Source organism: Lampris incognitus, chromosome 10, assembly GCF_029633865.1.
Source record: "Lampris incognitus isolate fLamInc1 chromosome 10, fLamInc1.hap2, whole genome shotgun sequence".
NCBI lineage: Eukaryota > Metazoa > Chordata > Actinopteri > Lampriformes > Lampridae > Lampris > Lampris incognitus.
This window is the reverse complement of record NC_079220.1, coordinates 9780327-9795657: the sequence shown is the minus strand read 5'-3', so window position 1 is coordinate 9795657 and position 15331 is coordinate 9780327. Positions and strand designations below refer to the sequence as shown.

Here is a 15331-nt window from a genome sequence, read left to right as displayed (position 1 = left end):
ATTCGCCCATTTTAAAACTGTTTAATGATCTAATCTATGGCCTTGGCCAATTATGTCTAGGGTTTTCTGAAAATGGAAGAAGCTCCTTCAAGAACTGGAAAAAGCCAGGAAAGTATGTGAACCACTAATGGATAATATGTCTTATAATTCGCGCTTTGCGTGGCTGTTGCAGCTAGAAAAGCGCTGTAAAAAATACAACTTGATTGATAAATCGCTCGTCCAGCCTACTAAAGGGAGACCACATTGCGGCCATAATGGAGTTTTGTATTGGCGAGTAATTTGTAACTCATCATCATCATCATCATCATCATCATCATCAACAACAAGACTTACGTTTGGAAGAACGTTCTCTCAAACCTCGTATCTGTCCATCGCCAAATAGTTGACAGTGAAAGGTGATGGATGTAACCTGGGTTAATTGGGGGGCGCTATTTAACGTATCTATGGACTGCAGCTGTAAGTAGGCCTGTCAGTTTTAAAGCTGCTGTCAACATTAATGCAAATGAGCAGCACAAGTTTGGGAGAAACCGTCAATATGTGTTATCTCATGTTTGCCTCGGCGTCGTCATCGTATCCAAGTAAACATGACTTTGTATCGCCATTATCATTAGGGTTCGCTGTGTGAGCGGGTGTAGGTTGGCTGGGGTGTTTCATATGCTGTGGAACTTCCGGAGGACGGTATATGATATTTGAATACGGCCATGCACATTTTCCACATATCGAGAGTTGATGAGGACGAATGTGCTGATGTTTAGACGAGGGAGCGGCAAAATTAATAGTTTACGTTGTCGGCAGGATTCGAACCTGCGCGGGGAGACCCCAATGGATTTCTAGTCCATCGCCTTAACCACTCGGCCACGACAACTGTTGTTTTACACATATACACTTCCGGTCATCTCAAAATATTGTAACGTAAGGTCCGCGGTGGCGTAGCGGTCTAAGCATCGGCTTGGTGTCGATGCAGTTGCCCACTGGGGACTGGGGTTCGCAACCCGGTCTCGTCAGATCCGACTATGGCCGGACTCGATGAAGCAGCAATCATTGGCAACGCTGTCTTCGGGAGGGGGGCGGAGTCGGCTTTTGTTCGTCATGTGAATGCGTCTCTGTGTGTGTCGGAAAAACAGTGGTTCGGCTTGGATTCGCCTTGTCACGAAAGTGGGGAGGCGCTTTCCTTCGAGACTGCCGGCCGGAGAGATGCAGTTGGCGAACGCATGCAATACGAGGGTGGGTGTTTGAATTAAAATAGGGATTAATTGGCCACTAAATTGGGAGAAAAAAGGGAAAAATCTGAAATAAATTTAAAAAAAATATATTGTAACGTGCATGGATAAGTAGACACGTTGGTCCTTGACTAACGGGTCGGGCCCTTTAGTCGACTGGTTAACGTTGTCGCTTGCGTAGTGGAAAATACGGGTTCGCGTCCCAGCTGTGGCGGTTCCTGGGAGTGCCTCCCAATCCGCTACATTGGTGTCAGAAGTGGGATGGCGCCTTACGGTCACTCCATCGCTGGATTTTGGGGGGTAGTGTAACGTGCATGGAGAAGAATACACGCTGGCCGCTGGCTGGCGGGTCTGATCCTTTAGTCTAGCGGTCAGCGATGCCTCCTGCGGTGCGGGCGATACGGGTTCGCTTCCCGGCCGCGGCAGTCACTGTGGTTGCGTTGTTCCCCGAATTCGCTACAATATGAACACAAAGAAGAAAACAACTCATTTATTTCATTTGATTGTAATAACAGTCACACACTCTTCACACCTGTTATTTTCACGTGTTGCACGCATGCGCGGGTACGTGGTGCTTCGCTGCTACGCGATTACATTGGCGACCCGTGCGACAGCTCACAAACAATCGTTACCGTTGCCGAAGCGTTATAACGTCGCTAATGACAATTTATCAGCTACTTCTTAGAGCAAAAAAAAAATCAGCTACATGGCAGCAGTCGAGCTCACGTTCATTAAAAGAAAAAAAGTTCACGCTGCAGCTGCTTTAAAGAAATCCCACTTTCAGAGCAGACGCCGCCACTTCGGCGGTTTATGTTGACAGCTTTCATGAAGCGTCGTGTTCAAACCGAGTTAGTTACTGGACCAGAAGAACTGTCACCACGTGACCCCCGTAGCGCGAGCGAGCGAGCGAGGGCCTCCTGTTTTTCAGTCATCGGAGAAAGGAAGAAAGATGGCGGCTCTGCGCGGACCGAAACGGGACGCCGGGCTACCGTTTTGAGCTTTCCCAGCCAAACCGAGACCGGGGACTAACTGGACTACGGCTTCCTAATCCTCGCCGGTGGCCGTTACTCGGGGTTTATCCGCCTTCGCTCGCATTTCCGAAGGGCTTGCGTCGACGGCCAAAAAATAGAGATCGAAAATAATAGATTTTGCCTATCATGAGAGGGAGAAGGGGCAGGCCGCCCAAACCCCTGACGTTACCCCCAGAAGAATCGTCCGCGGCACCGGTGCGTGGTTTAAGACCAAGGAGGAATCTGAAACCGAGACTGAGAGACAGCGGCGATGAGGACATCGAGAGCCCCAAAAGGGACCCCGCCAGGGCGACCAGGGGGAAAAGAAAGGGCCGACCGGGCGCGTCAACCCGGGGCAGGGGAAGAGGCAGAGGTGGCGGCAGAGGAGGTCGTGGAGGGAGGCGGACGGCTCTCTCCAAAACGGTGGTCTACGACGACCACGAGAGCGAGGACGACGACGACGCTGTCAGTTTGAGATCGGAGGAGGACGAGTTCGTTGAGGAAGAGGCTTTATCCGAGGAGGAGGAGGCCCTCAAGGAAGACTCCGATTGCCTGGATAACGTGCTGGATGAGGAGGAAGATGATAACAGCTACTGTACGGAGAGTAGCTTTCGCAGTCAGAGCACACACGCCAGCACTCCGGGTAAAATGAAACGCCATCGAGGGGTCGATCAGGGGATGTATCGTGTACGACCAATAGCTGCAAAATCCCTTTGCTTTAATGCTCAGTCGTTGGTATTTATTTTTGACAGTACCAGAGGCTGTATTGTTCAAAATGGAGAATGCACACTGTATGAACACAGGCCGCAGTCCACTCATTAAATGCTGCCGATGGTGGTCTGCGTCCATGAAGCGTCATACTGCTGGCATACGATAGAGCTCTTAGCAAAAGAAAGTGTCACAGTTTGTGGGACTGTTGTTCCTGCAGTTTGCTGCGAAAGCACCTTTTGTGTAACAACTTAGCATGAAAGCTACAAAGGCTAGCTTAATTGCTAGCCAAGATAACGTTAGCACACTGGCTTCGCCGGATAACGTTAGCACGTTGGCTCGGCAACGCTGTCTTGCAGCGCTACTACTTTGGCGATGGTCCTCGCAAACATCTACCAACATAGGAAGTTAGAGGTTTATTTGTCTAACATATCTCATTGTTCTAGTTCAGCGTCATAGATTGTCATTAGGACGACCGTTAAATGCTGTTGCACTTCCGTGAGACGTACCGAGCATCTAATGCTAGCTGAGCAGCTAGCCTAGCATGTTTTGTCATTGCAATTTGGCATATTCAAGCAAACCTGTCACATGCGTGATGCACCCTTGCATACAGCATTTGGGGACCTGTCAAATGACCCCCCAAAACAAAGAGGTTATGACATGTTTTCTGATTAACGTTTAACTTAACGTCATGCTTGCCTAGCGGGGTTAGGAGTATAGTTGTAGGTGTATGACACGGTCTCAGATCCAGACTCAGCCAATAAGTTGCTTTGATCAACGTAAATCCAGTACTACTACTATGACTGTTACTACGATTTTGAGTCATGATTTACACCTCCAGTGTCGGTTAGTACGTGACAGCAATTGGCTCCAAGCGTGATCTAAAACATTTTGGGCCACTGAAACACAGTTACATAAACTGATTTTGATTTTGATTTTTGTAGACAAATGGGATATATTAGATAGCCCCTCTGAATTTCTTTAATCCTGACAGACTCATTATGGCCTTGTAATATCACATAAAGCGAAACGGGGTCATATTAAAACATTGGCATAAAGATCATATTAATCTGAAAATGAAAGGGAGCATTGATAGCTGTTCCCAATGATCTTAGGGTGTAGCTATATTAGTCTCATCATGATTCACAGATCTTGCTCTTAATCCAACAGGGAAGAAGAAGCTGCGGGCTACCCGACCTCGCAGTCCTATCCTGGAGGAGGAGGTTCCTCTTCTTGAGCTTCCAGAAACCTCTGAAGATCTCCTGATACCAAGTGATGATTTTCTCAACGTTGCCTCCATCTATGAAGTTTTGCGCAACTTCAGCACAGTGCTACGGCTCTCCCCATTCCGTTTTGAGGACTTTTGTGCGGCACTGGTTGGCCAGGAGCAGTGTACGTTAATAGCAGAGACCCACATTGCCCTGCTAAAGGCCATTATGCGTGAGGAAGACTCTTCCAACACCACCTTTGGCCCTGCTGACCTTAAGGACAGCGTCAACTCCACCTTATACTTTATTGACGGCATGACATGGCCTGAGGTTTTGCGGTCTTACTGTGAGAGTGACCAGGAGTACCACCATGTCCTGCCATACCAGGAGATGGATGATTACCCCTATGGCCCTCTGGAGAGCAAGATCAAGGTATTGCAATTTTTAGTTGACCAGTTCCTCACCACCAACATTGCCCGTGAGGAGTTGATGTCAGAGGGGGTGGTGCAGTACGACGACCACTGCCGAGTCTGTCATCGCCTAGGGGACCTGCTCTGCTGTGAGACCTGCTCAGCAGTGTATCACCTGGAGTGTGTGAAACCGCCACTGGAGGAAGTTCCAGAGGATGAGTGGCAGTGTGAGATCTGTGTGGCACACAAGGTACCCGGTGTTACAGACTCTGTGACTGAGATGCAGAAAAACAGGCCCTATATCCGCCAGGAGCCCATCGGATATGACCGCCACCAGAGAAAATACTGGTTCTTCAACAGAAGGATAATTGTGTAAGTTTTGAACCACCCTGGCCTAGCCTTCATATCAGCCACTTGTTCTTTTAAAATTACCTGTCATACTGTCATGTCTTTATTTTCTTTTAAAAATGATATACAATATGTTGAAGATGACACCGCTGAAAATGAGAAGACCCTTAAAACAAGACTACTATGTCTCAGTATTCCTAATCAGATCAGGATAGACAAATTGGACAACCCTGGAGAAAATGTTAGACTTCGGGTTCTAGCTACTACCATTGTGCACATGCAGATATTAATTGATAGTTATGTAGTATATTCTCAATAAGATGTTAATCTTTTGAAAAAGAAAAAAACCTAGAAATATCCTTAACATGAAATACATACACCTTGCACAACAAGCTGAATTCAGAAAGGTTAAAATAATATACACACACTTAAGCAACCAGTTGCAATTAGAGGTTCTTAAAATGCAAAGTGGTTTGACATTGAAACTAAATTAACCCCTAACATAGTTCCCGGCATATAATTTTATTACGATAAAAGAGTCATCTTTACTTTTTTGCTTACAGTAAAGAAATGCAGTTCTGTCCTTGTGCCTATCTCAACAGTGATTGCTTAGATAAAGTATTGCTCTATTCCAGCTCTGAAATTCATCAGTGAGCTTGAGGAGACCCTTTTCTGCATTTTTGTGAAGGAGAAATTAACTATGGCTCTAGATATAAATCAGTTATCTGACTGAAACAACTTCAGTTGGCCTATGAGACTAAAGATTTACGCCTAATCTCGTTGATGCTGTTTGCATGTTTCGCATCATTGGTACCTGTATAATTTGCATGGCATTTAAATTTTGTTTTTTTTGCTATAACAAGTTCATTTGAGGGAAACTAATTTTCCACCTCCTTGTTCAAGAACTTAAATTCAGTCCCGGTCCTAGAGAAAGCAGTTTATAATGTCTCGGCAAACACAGTTTGGGTACTGTAAACATTAGCTGCACCTTGCAAGATTCTCACTATCATTTTGGGTATTATGAAAAAGGAATATAGGACTATTAATTTATGCAGTAATCAGAATGATGGGTTATAACATATTGTTTGGTGTGATGTTTTATCCAAGGTTAGATCAACGATGGATGTGCAACATATTTTTACTGTTAAAAGGTTTTTTATATTTTGAGCATAACTACTCTGATTCTTTAACTACTATGATTCTGGCCATTAATATCACACAAATCATTCAGCTGTGATGCTGTTTGGGAGTAAATTTTTTTTACTCAAATAAGGATGAGTTAATGCCATGATTTTTGTTAAAATTATATGTAATGGTAATTATTGCTCTATCACCTCTCCCATGCCCCAGTGAGCAGGACGGGGAGCATGAGAAGAAACAGATCTGGTACTACAGCACTAAGGCACAACTTGGGCAGCTCATGGAGTGCCTTGATAAGGACTACTGGGAGATGGACCTCTATGCCACCCTGGAGGAGCTGAAAGAGGAGGTGCAGGCTCACATGGACATCACAGAGGACCTCACAAACAAGGCTCGTGGAAACAATAAGGCCTTCCTCACTGCTGCAAACGGTATGCCATTGTTTTTGTTATCGTTTTCTTTTTTCAGGTTTTAACACCTCAAAAGAGATGTCTACCACACATTTTGGACTTGTGAAGGATAATAGTTGGTGTGGTCCACTGGTTCTCCATTTAGCCAGGATCTTTGAATAGGTTTTGTGTAGAAAATGGAGCAGAACAAAATATAGACAGAGGGGAGATACAGAAAGTTCCCTGACTGGTGCTCATCACTGGGATGTATTCCTCTGTGTACGTGGGCTATTTCATATGATGACATGACAAGGGAATTTATTGTTTATATTGCTGATCTGACTGTCAGTGATTAAGATTTGTGTGACTTGGGCTTGTGTGTGTGTGTGTGTGTGTGTGTGTGTGTGTGTGTGTGTGTGTGTGTGTGTGTGTGTGTGTGTGTGTGTGTGTGTGTGTTTGTTTATACACTTGTCCATGTGTCCTGCGGGTTACATTCCAACATACTCTTATCTAAACTCCTGATAGTAGTGCTTCTACCATCAGGCAGTAGTGTGCAGCTGAGATGACAGTTGACACAGAAATGTCAGATGCTGTTCTCACCTCCTCCTCCTGCTACTCTCCCAGACAGCATTTAACTGTCCCTGCCCCCTGCTTTGTTGTAGGGAGAGTGGTGAGAAGACTTTATGATTGATTTTATTAGCAATATCTTTTGCTATTTAACCGGCTTTTCTCTCTGCTCTATAAGGGCCAATGTCTTCTGCAAATACATTTGTCATCCAGCTTATTGAATCCAGACTTTTCTGTGCAAACTGAAGGCGGTAGCATGTTTGATTGGAAATAAATGTTTGCTGCATCGCCTCCTCAACCACCAAGTTGTGTGTGTGTGTGTGTGTGTGTGTGTGTGTGTGTGTTGGGATTGTGCTCTGTACACACAAAGAAATAGATTATTATTAAAGCACCTATTTTCTCTGTTGCTTTTTATCCATCTAAAATGATTGATGAGTGCTGCTGTGAGTGTTCTCCTGCCTTTAAGCCCGTCACTCTTCTAGTGCACTGCTGCCTACACCTTTCTTTGTTCACTAGAACCGGTAGTGGCACGGCTGTTTCTCTTTCCTGTGAAAACTACAGTTTATGAAACCCAACCCCTGAGGGAATGGGGCCCACTGGTGAAAAGAAAATCCTTCCTTGCCGGTTTTATCAGTAGTTTCAAATGCATTTTTTGCTTTATTTCTGTCTTGAGTAGGTTTGTAGAAGTGTTGAGTACTGTGCCATTATCACCCTTTTCAATTTCAGTGTTGCCTCACGTTTAAGCAGTGGCGGTTAGCTTACATTATCTGTCATCATATTTCTCAAATTGAATCTGTGGATCAAGAATGGCCTAACCTTGAAAAAAAAAAGGACTCTTGCTATCATTTAATCAGATGCAGGCTTTTCTCGTGCTCTAGTTTCTGGTTTTGGACTCAGTTGTTTTGTTTTTTTTTTGTTTTTTTTGTTTTTGTTTTTTTTTGTTCTGCTTTGCTTTTTTCCATTCCAAGTGAAAAGTGCGTTGTTAACATGCTTCATTATATGTTCAAGTTTCCACAGTCTACTGATATGATGTAGATTTCTTGGTACAAGGTCACTATCACAATCCTGGGAGTACAGTGTTTATAGTGTGTTTTTTATCCCAGTTCACTCTAAAGGGAAAATGCAAAAGCTCATTTCCAACTCATGACAAATTTCAAGTTGAAGTTCATTTTATTATCATATGAATATAAAAAGTAAAGTACCATGTACCTTCAAAGGCAATGAAATGCATATGCCCTGGCTCTCTCAGTCTATAAGGAGATAATAAATAATAACAAAAACAATAAATAAACCAGAAATCCCACAAAATAATGAATCAGTGAAAGTTATGCAAGGAGCCTACTGTTCACTATTCCAGCTGCCTGGGGGTAGAAACTATCTTTGAGGCGGCTGGTCCGACCAATTTGTAGTTACATTATTGTCGCTGTTTATTTTCTTAGTTGATGTAATTTCTTTTTTTTCCCCCGTTTTTAGAAGAGATCATGGAGCGGGTGAAGCTCGGTCAGGAGACACAAGAAATGAAGAGGCGAGCAGAAGAGGCCGAAGGCAGGCAGCAGGCAGCAGAAACTGGCCCTGCCAAGACAGTTGAGAGCCCTACTGAACCCGCCTCACAGACAGACAACAGAGAAAACAAAGATCTTGCATCTAAAGAAGATACTACTTTGCAAGGTAAGGGAGATCCACTACTACACATTCTTGTGTATATTGGGCTTCCTTTCTCAATCCCTTTTCCTTTAATGTCTTTCGCGTGCCGTTTCCTCTGACTTACTGGCAAACCCCCCAAGTCCCCACAGTGTTTTTGGAGTTTTTTCACAATAGTGAAGCATGTCGGTGAAACTATGTGTAAACTGTCAATATGTCTCTCTTACTAAGGCAAGAATGCTTTTAAATCATCAGTGCTTTTAAGGCCTGTCATGATTCTGACTGTCCTGTACGTCCGGTGTAATTGTATATCATAACCACAGCAGCCAAAGCCCCTTCTGCTTCTGGAGATGAGAGTAACATCTCTGACCCTAAGCCTGGCTCAGCCATCCAGGACTCGGCTGTCCCTAAAACCAGTCCCCCTGAACCTACAGAGGGGACCCAGCCTGCCCCCCATGGAGGCCAGGAGAGTGGGGAGTCCTCCGTAGAGACAAAGCAGGAGAGGACAGGTACACAGGAGAGTCAAAGAAGGATTACTGTTCATCCCATGTAAAGATGTTTGCAAAATCTCTCCCCAGTCGACTCACCCTTCCTGTCGCACGCTGCTGCTGACCTGCATGTGTGCATCCATCTACATCCATCTGCCTGTGCTTTTTAGTTGCTTCAAAATATGCCCAACCTTTGGTGCAGAGCACATTTCAATTGGATGGCCAAGCTATTGAGCATTCATTGTCATGCTAGTCATGGTAGGTCTCTGGATGCGTTTGTTTGGCTAGTTTGTTCTGTCTGACTGCTGCTCAGTGTAGCATAGCTGCTTTCCTAGCTTGAGTTATACATCTATAAGCTGGCTGGTGGGAGCCTCTGTTCATTTGAGGATTCATTTACGTTTACTATAGTTGTACTTTCTCTTGAGAAGAAAGTGTCTTAGAGTGAGCTTGTGCAGAACATAACTAATTCTGTTGACTTGCATTGATAATCATTGCTGCGAAAGAGCTCCTTTGTTGGTCCTTTTGCTAGTCCCTTAGTTATAAGGAACAAGTTTAAATGTTTCAGAATCTTCAAAATAACAAGACAGACTATTCTCTCCAGTGATGGACATTAAACTTAAAGTTGTTCATTCAGACAAATCTGATTACTTTGGTTGTCTAGCTCCACAAAAACACACTTCTCATGCAATGCTAGATGAATAACCCTTTCCCTACGTTTATGTCTTTCTGTTATCGTCAGTACACATCTGAATACATAGTGAAAATAGTTTTCCCTCTCATGGAATTTTCCATTGGGACGTTGTGTAGTTGCATGTAAAAAGGAACTATATTATAGCTAATGAAAAAATTAAAAGGTCACAGTATTGCACAATATATTACAACCGACAAATGTCTTTCCACACACCGAATGTCTTGATGCACCACTGGCCAAAAACAGATAATTGGTGGATCACAACAAAACAAAAACCTGAGATCTCAGAAAAGTTTCAAAGTTCAACTAATAGAATAAAAAAATAAGCAAAAGACTAAACTAAAGGGAAAATAAAATGAAAATAAAATAAAACGAGTGCACTCAAAAGTCCTACCGCCCTCTTGCAATGAATGTCCCACAAGATGTCCCAGGTGATGACTATGATGTTGGTGGAATGACAGCCGATGAAACGGTGGACAGATGACGACTCGAGGTCCAACCGAAGAGCTCCAAAAACAAAACCCAGCCGGAATATCAAATATTCAAAGTCTTAAGTATATCTCCATACGAAGTAGCAACTCCTCGGCCAACTCTTGTGGTTCAGGGTTATACCTCAGCTCACGAACTTTAATCAACTGTGAATCTGTTTTTACTCCAAAAACTCCGACGGACTGAACCACACCGATGACAGAGGAAGAAAAAAGATGTGCGACAAGAGAAAGCCGCCTGTTGTGCTCTGTGCATGCAGAGACGGAGCATATCAATATTTGTCAACTTCATTTAAAGGGACAGTAACATAACCAACATAACAAATCTATGGTTAACTACCCTGGTTACAACTAAACTTGAAGAAAAATGTTCTAGCACATTTGACTAGTAATATAATTTAGTCTGATTTAATGGCTTCGTAGACAACTGCCTTATTTTCCCCTCTAAAATTACCCTAATCGTTGCTAGTGATGTATTCGTTTCAAATGGAACTTTGAAAGTTATAAAGCTGCACATATCTGGTTAAATCGTCTCGCCATTTTATTCTTTAATATTGCAATACATATTAATGCTGTCACCGAATATTCTAAATTTGATTATATAATCAAATTGTAAAAAAGGAAAAAAAGACATTTGATTGTGAAATTAATAATCGCTTGAGTGGGGTGGGTGGGGGCAGCACTACCACGGCTGTCTGCCTTGCAAGTTCTCGCGTGGGCCTGGGCGGCTGCACTGAATGCACGGCATGACTGACAGGAGTCACACAACGTCACTTTCATTGATTGAAAATGAAATGTAGGTCAAGCTGAAACGAGTGAATAATTCAACAACAACTGTGTGGTAATGAGGGAATGAGTTCACAAACCATCTCGCCTGCAGAGAGAGTGATATGCACTCTGAGCAATCTAAAAAGCCCCGTTTGGAAATACTTCAAATTTTGGTCAGTAGACAGCAAAATGTTGGAACCTTGAGATAAAGTTGTATGCAATTCTTGTGGCGCAAAGCTGGAAAAATACTATCAGATTGTTTATTTAAACTAATATGAATATTATCTAACCTGTATAAAAATTAGGCTATCAAATAACATATCAGATATGAATCATTCATTTGATCTCGCTCCGAGAGACAGCACATTCTCAGTTCTCACTCTAGCACCAACCAAGGGGGGTCTGGGTTCCTTCTGCTGAGACAAAGAGCTTTTGCCAGGAAAACACACCTGCTACCTCAACCACAAAGAGCAGAATCTGCCCTTGTAACAACTTGGATGCAGCTCTGGCGTCTCCTAAATTGGGACACTAGCTAATGCAATTGTATAGCTTTTCATGGCTATGTATTTGGAGGTTGGATTTAGTCTTAATCAGGTTACCTTGAATGGCAAAGTGCTCATCCACTAAATGTATTCAACGATTAAGCACTCTGTTGGTGTAATATGTTAATTGCATTGTCATTCTGGAGCAGGTAAGGCAAGGAATGCATCTGGCCAGTCTGTTTTCACTGTGGTTTTAATTTGTGTCATTTAGTCTGTCTTGCTATTTTGTGTAATCCCCCAAATGCTATTGTTTCACACACCTGGTGTCTTCTCTCAGAGATTAGAGCCAACGATGACTGCATGATTAATTTCACACTCAGAATTCCTCTGAAGCTCTTACCTGCCTCTCTACTCAGTCTTTGTAACAAATCTTCTCTTTAGAGAACAACGTGAAAGCTGAGTCTAATGCTCAGGAGAGGGCCCCTGGCCAGAGCCAGCAGCAGCAGCAGCAGCAGCAGCAGCAGCAGCAGCAGCAGCAGCAGCAGTCACCTCAGCCAGCTGAGGGGAATAGTAGCAGCAGCCAGGAGTCAGGAACTGTGGGCCTCAGGGAAGCAGAGGAGCCTGACCTGGCTGACAGGTCCTCCCAGTCCTCTTTCACCAGCCAGGATGGGACAGGTAAACAGGACACTATCAGGTTTGCGCTCAGAAATCAAACATTGTTTGTCCACACCTCTAATAGGTAAGCTTGTTATTGTGCTAACTGTATTTTTTTCTGGAACTGACAGAGGAGTACAATGAGAAGGTCAAGAGTGGCAGAACAGCAGCAATAGGACAGGAGTCCAATAACCTGATGCCTAAGGGCAGCAAGGAGGTAAGTCATGTAATTTTCATTCTCATGAACAGAATTCTGATTGCAAGTCATTTACTCTCCATTGTAGGGGGAAAAGCGTCAAGTTGAAGATGAATCTCTCATTCCCCCTTCTCACTGTTAACTTTTAGATAACATTGCCTCTCTGCATTTCTCAGTCATCTCCTGCAAGGTCTGACAGCGAAGCCTCCCGCTCCAGTACTGTCAAAAAGGACCCTGTGAAGACCAACAGGAACAACTTGTTCAAGCTGGGCCAGGAGGGCAAATACAGAGTCTACCACAACCAGTACAGCACAAACGTCCTTGCCCTCAATAAGCACCAGCATCGGGAGGACAATGACAAGAGGCGCCACCTCTCCCACAAGTTCAGCTTGACCGCTGCTTCCGAGTTCAAGTGGAATGGCTCCATCCATGGGTCCAGAGTCCTCACCATCTCCACCTTGCGTCTCACCATCATCCAGCTGGAGACCAACGTCCCTGCACCTTTTATGCATCCAAACTGGGCCTCACACCGGTATGACAGAGTGGACCCTCTGCCTGTGCATGAATTTATGTGATACACCACAAGAGGCGAGGCTTTATGAGGTTTTCTGTACAGCTAAGTGACATTATTATTATTACATATTTCAAGAAGAGGGAGGAACATAGGATGACGTACAAGAGCGGAGGAAAGTGCGAACAGGTGGACTAAATGTTACGTAGAAGGCATGATCTGAAAGGGACTGGAGACTGCAAGGTGATGACAGGGGAGAACATAGCTAGGCAGCATCGGATGGTGGTCTGTAGGATGACTTTGGAGACCAAGAAGAGGAAGCGAGTGAAGGCAGAGCCAAAGATCAAATGGTGGAAATTGAAGAAGGAAGACTGTTGTGTGGAGTTAAGAGACAGGCACTGGGTAGTAGTGAAGAGTTGCCGGATGGCTGGGCAAGGACTGCAGAAATAGTGAGGGAGATAGCTAGAAAGGTACTTGGTGTGTCATCAGGACAGAGGAAGGAAGACAAGGAGACTTGATGGTGGAATGAGGAAGTACAGCAAACTATACAAGGAAGAGGTTGGCAAAGAAGAAGTGGGATAGTCAGAGAGATGAAGAAAGAAGATAGGAGTACAAGGAGATGCAGCATAAAGCGAAGAGAGAGGTGGCAAAAGAAAAGGCGTATGGTGAGTTGTATGACAGGTTAAACACTAAGGAAGGAGAAAAGGACTTTGTACCGATTGGCTAGACAGAGGGACCAAGCTGGGAAGGATGTTCAGCAAGTTAGGGTGATCAAGGATGGAGGTGGAAATGTGCTGACAAGTGAGGAGAGTGTGCTGAAAAGGTGGAAGGAGTACTTTGAGGGGCTGATGAATGAAGAAAATGAGAGAGAGAGAGGGTTGGACGATGTGGGGATAGTGAATAAGGAAGTGAGGGCAGCTATAAAGAGGATGAAGAGTGGAAAGGCAGTTGGTCCTGATGACATACCTGTGGAGGCATGGAGATGTTTAGGAGGGATGGCAGTGGCATTTTTAACTAGATTGTTTAACACAATCTTAGAAAGTGAGAGGATGCCTGAGGAGTGCAGAAGAAGCATACTGGTACTGATTTTCAAGAACAAGGGCAATGTGCAGAACTGCAGCAACTACAAAGGTATAAAGTTAATCAGCCAAAGCATGAAGATATGGGAAAGAGTAATAGAAGCTAGGTTAAGAGGAGAGGTGATGATTAGCGAGCAACAGTATGGTTTCATGCCACGAAAGAGCACCACAGATGCGATGTTTGCTTTGAGAATGTTGATTGAGAAATGTAGAGAAGACCAGAAGGAGTTACATTGTGTCTTTGTGGATTTAGAGAAAGTATATGACAGGGTGCTGGGAGAGGAGTTGTGGTATTGTATGAGGAAGTCGGGAGTTGCAGAGAAGTATGTAGGAGTGGTACAGGAGGGAAGTGTGACGATTGTGAGGTGTGCGGTTGGAATGTCAGATGGGTTCAAGGTGGAGGTGGGATTACATCAAGGGTTGGCTGTGAGCCCTTTCTTGATTGCAATGGTGATGGACAGGTTGATGGATGAGATCAGGCAGGAGTCTCCGTGGACTATGATGTTTGTGGATGACATTGTGATCTGTAGCGAGAGTAGGGTGCAGGTTGAGGAGAGCCTGGAGAGGTGGAGGTATGCACTGGAGAGAAGAGGAAGGAAAGTCAGTAGGAGCAAGACGGAATACCTATGCGTGAATGAGAGGGAGGACGGTAGAATGGTGAGGATGCAAGGAGTAGAGGTGACGAAGGCGTATGAGTTTGAATACTTGGAGTCAACTGTCCAAAGTAACAGGGAGTGCAGAAGAGAGGTGAAGAAGAGAGTGCAGGCAGGGTGGAGTGGGTGGAGAAGAGTCTCAAGAGTGATTTGCAACAGAAGGGTAACAGCAAGAGTTAAAGGGAAGGTTTACAAGATGGTTGTGAGACCAGCTATGTTATATGGTTTGGAGACAGTAGCACTGACGAAAAGACAGGAGGCGGAGCTGGAGGTGGCAGAGTTGAAGATACTAACATTTTCACTGGGAGTGATGAAGAAGGACAGGATTAGGAAGATTATATTAGAGGGACAGCTCAGGTTGGACGGTTTGGAGACAAAGCAAGAGAGGCGAGATTGAGATGGCTTGGACATGGGTGGAGGAGAGATGCTGGGTATATTGGGAGAAGGATGCTGAATATGGAGCTGCCAGGGAAGAGGAAAAGAGGAAGGCCAAAGAGGAGGTTTATGGATGTGGTGAGGGAAGACATGCAGGTGGCTGGTGTGACAGAGGAAGATGCAGAGGACAGAAAGAAATGGAAACAGATGATCCGCTGTGGCGACCCCTAACGGGAGCAGCCAAAAGTGGTAGTAGCAGCAGCAGCAGTAGTAGTAGTAGTAGTAATAGTAGTAGTAGTAGTAGT

General features: G+C 44.4%; 1 protein-coding gene and 1 non-coding gene across 2 annotated transcripts in view; one reads left to right on the top strand and one right to left on the bottom strand.

Annotated features, from left to right (window-relative positions):
- Positions 1–783: 783 nt before the first annotated feature.
- trnas-aga (transfer RNA serine (anticodon AGA)) lies at positions 784–865 on the bottom strand. Its single transcript has one exon. It is a non-coding gene; the product is annotated as a tRNA-Ser (tRNA).
- A 1329-nt stretch (positions 866–2194) lies between these two features.
- Positions 2195–15331, top strand: part of bptf (bromodomain PHD finger transcription factor) — a 60598-nt gene continuing 47461 nt past the window's right edge. The window contains exons 1-7 of the mRNA XM_056287978.1: positions 2195–2873; positions 4109–4928; positions 6255–6475; positions 8474–8668; positions 12000–12233; positions 12344–12429; positions 12585–12940. Of these exons, the coding sequence (XP_056143953.1) occupies positions 2378–2873; positions 4109–4928; positions 6255–6475; positions 8474–8668; positions 12000–12233; positions 12344–12429; positions 12585–12940 (2408 nt within the window). The 5' untranslated portion in view covers positions 2195–2377. The remainder of the gene's footprint in view (positions 2874–4108; positions 4929–6254; positions 6476–8473; positions 8669–11999; positions 12234–12343; positions 12430–12584; positions 12941–15331) is intronic.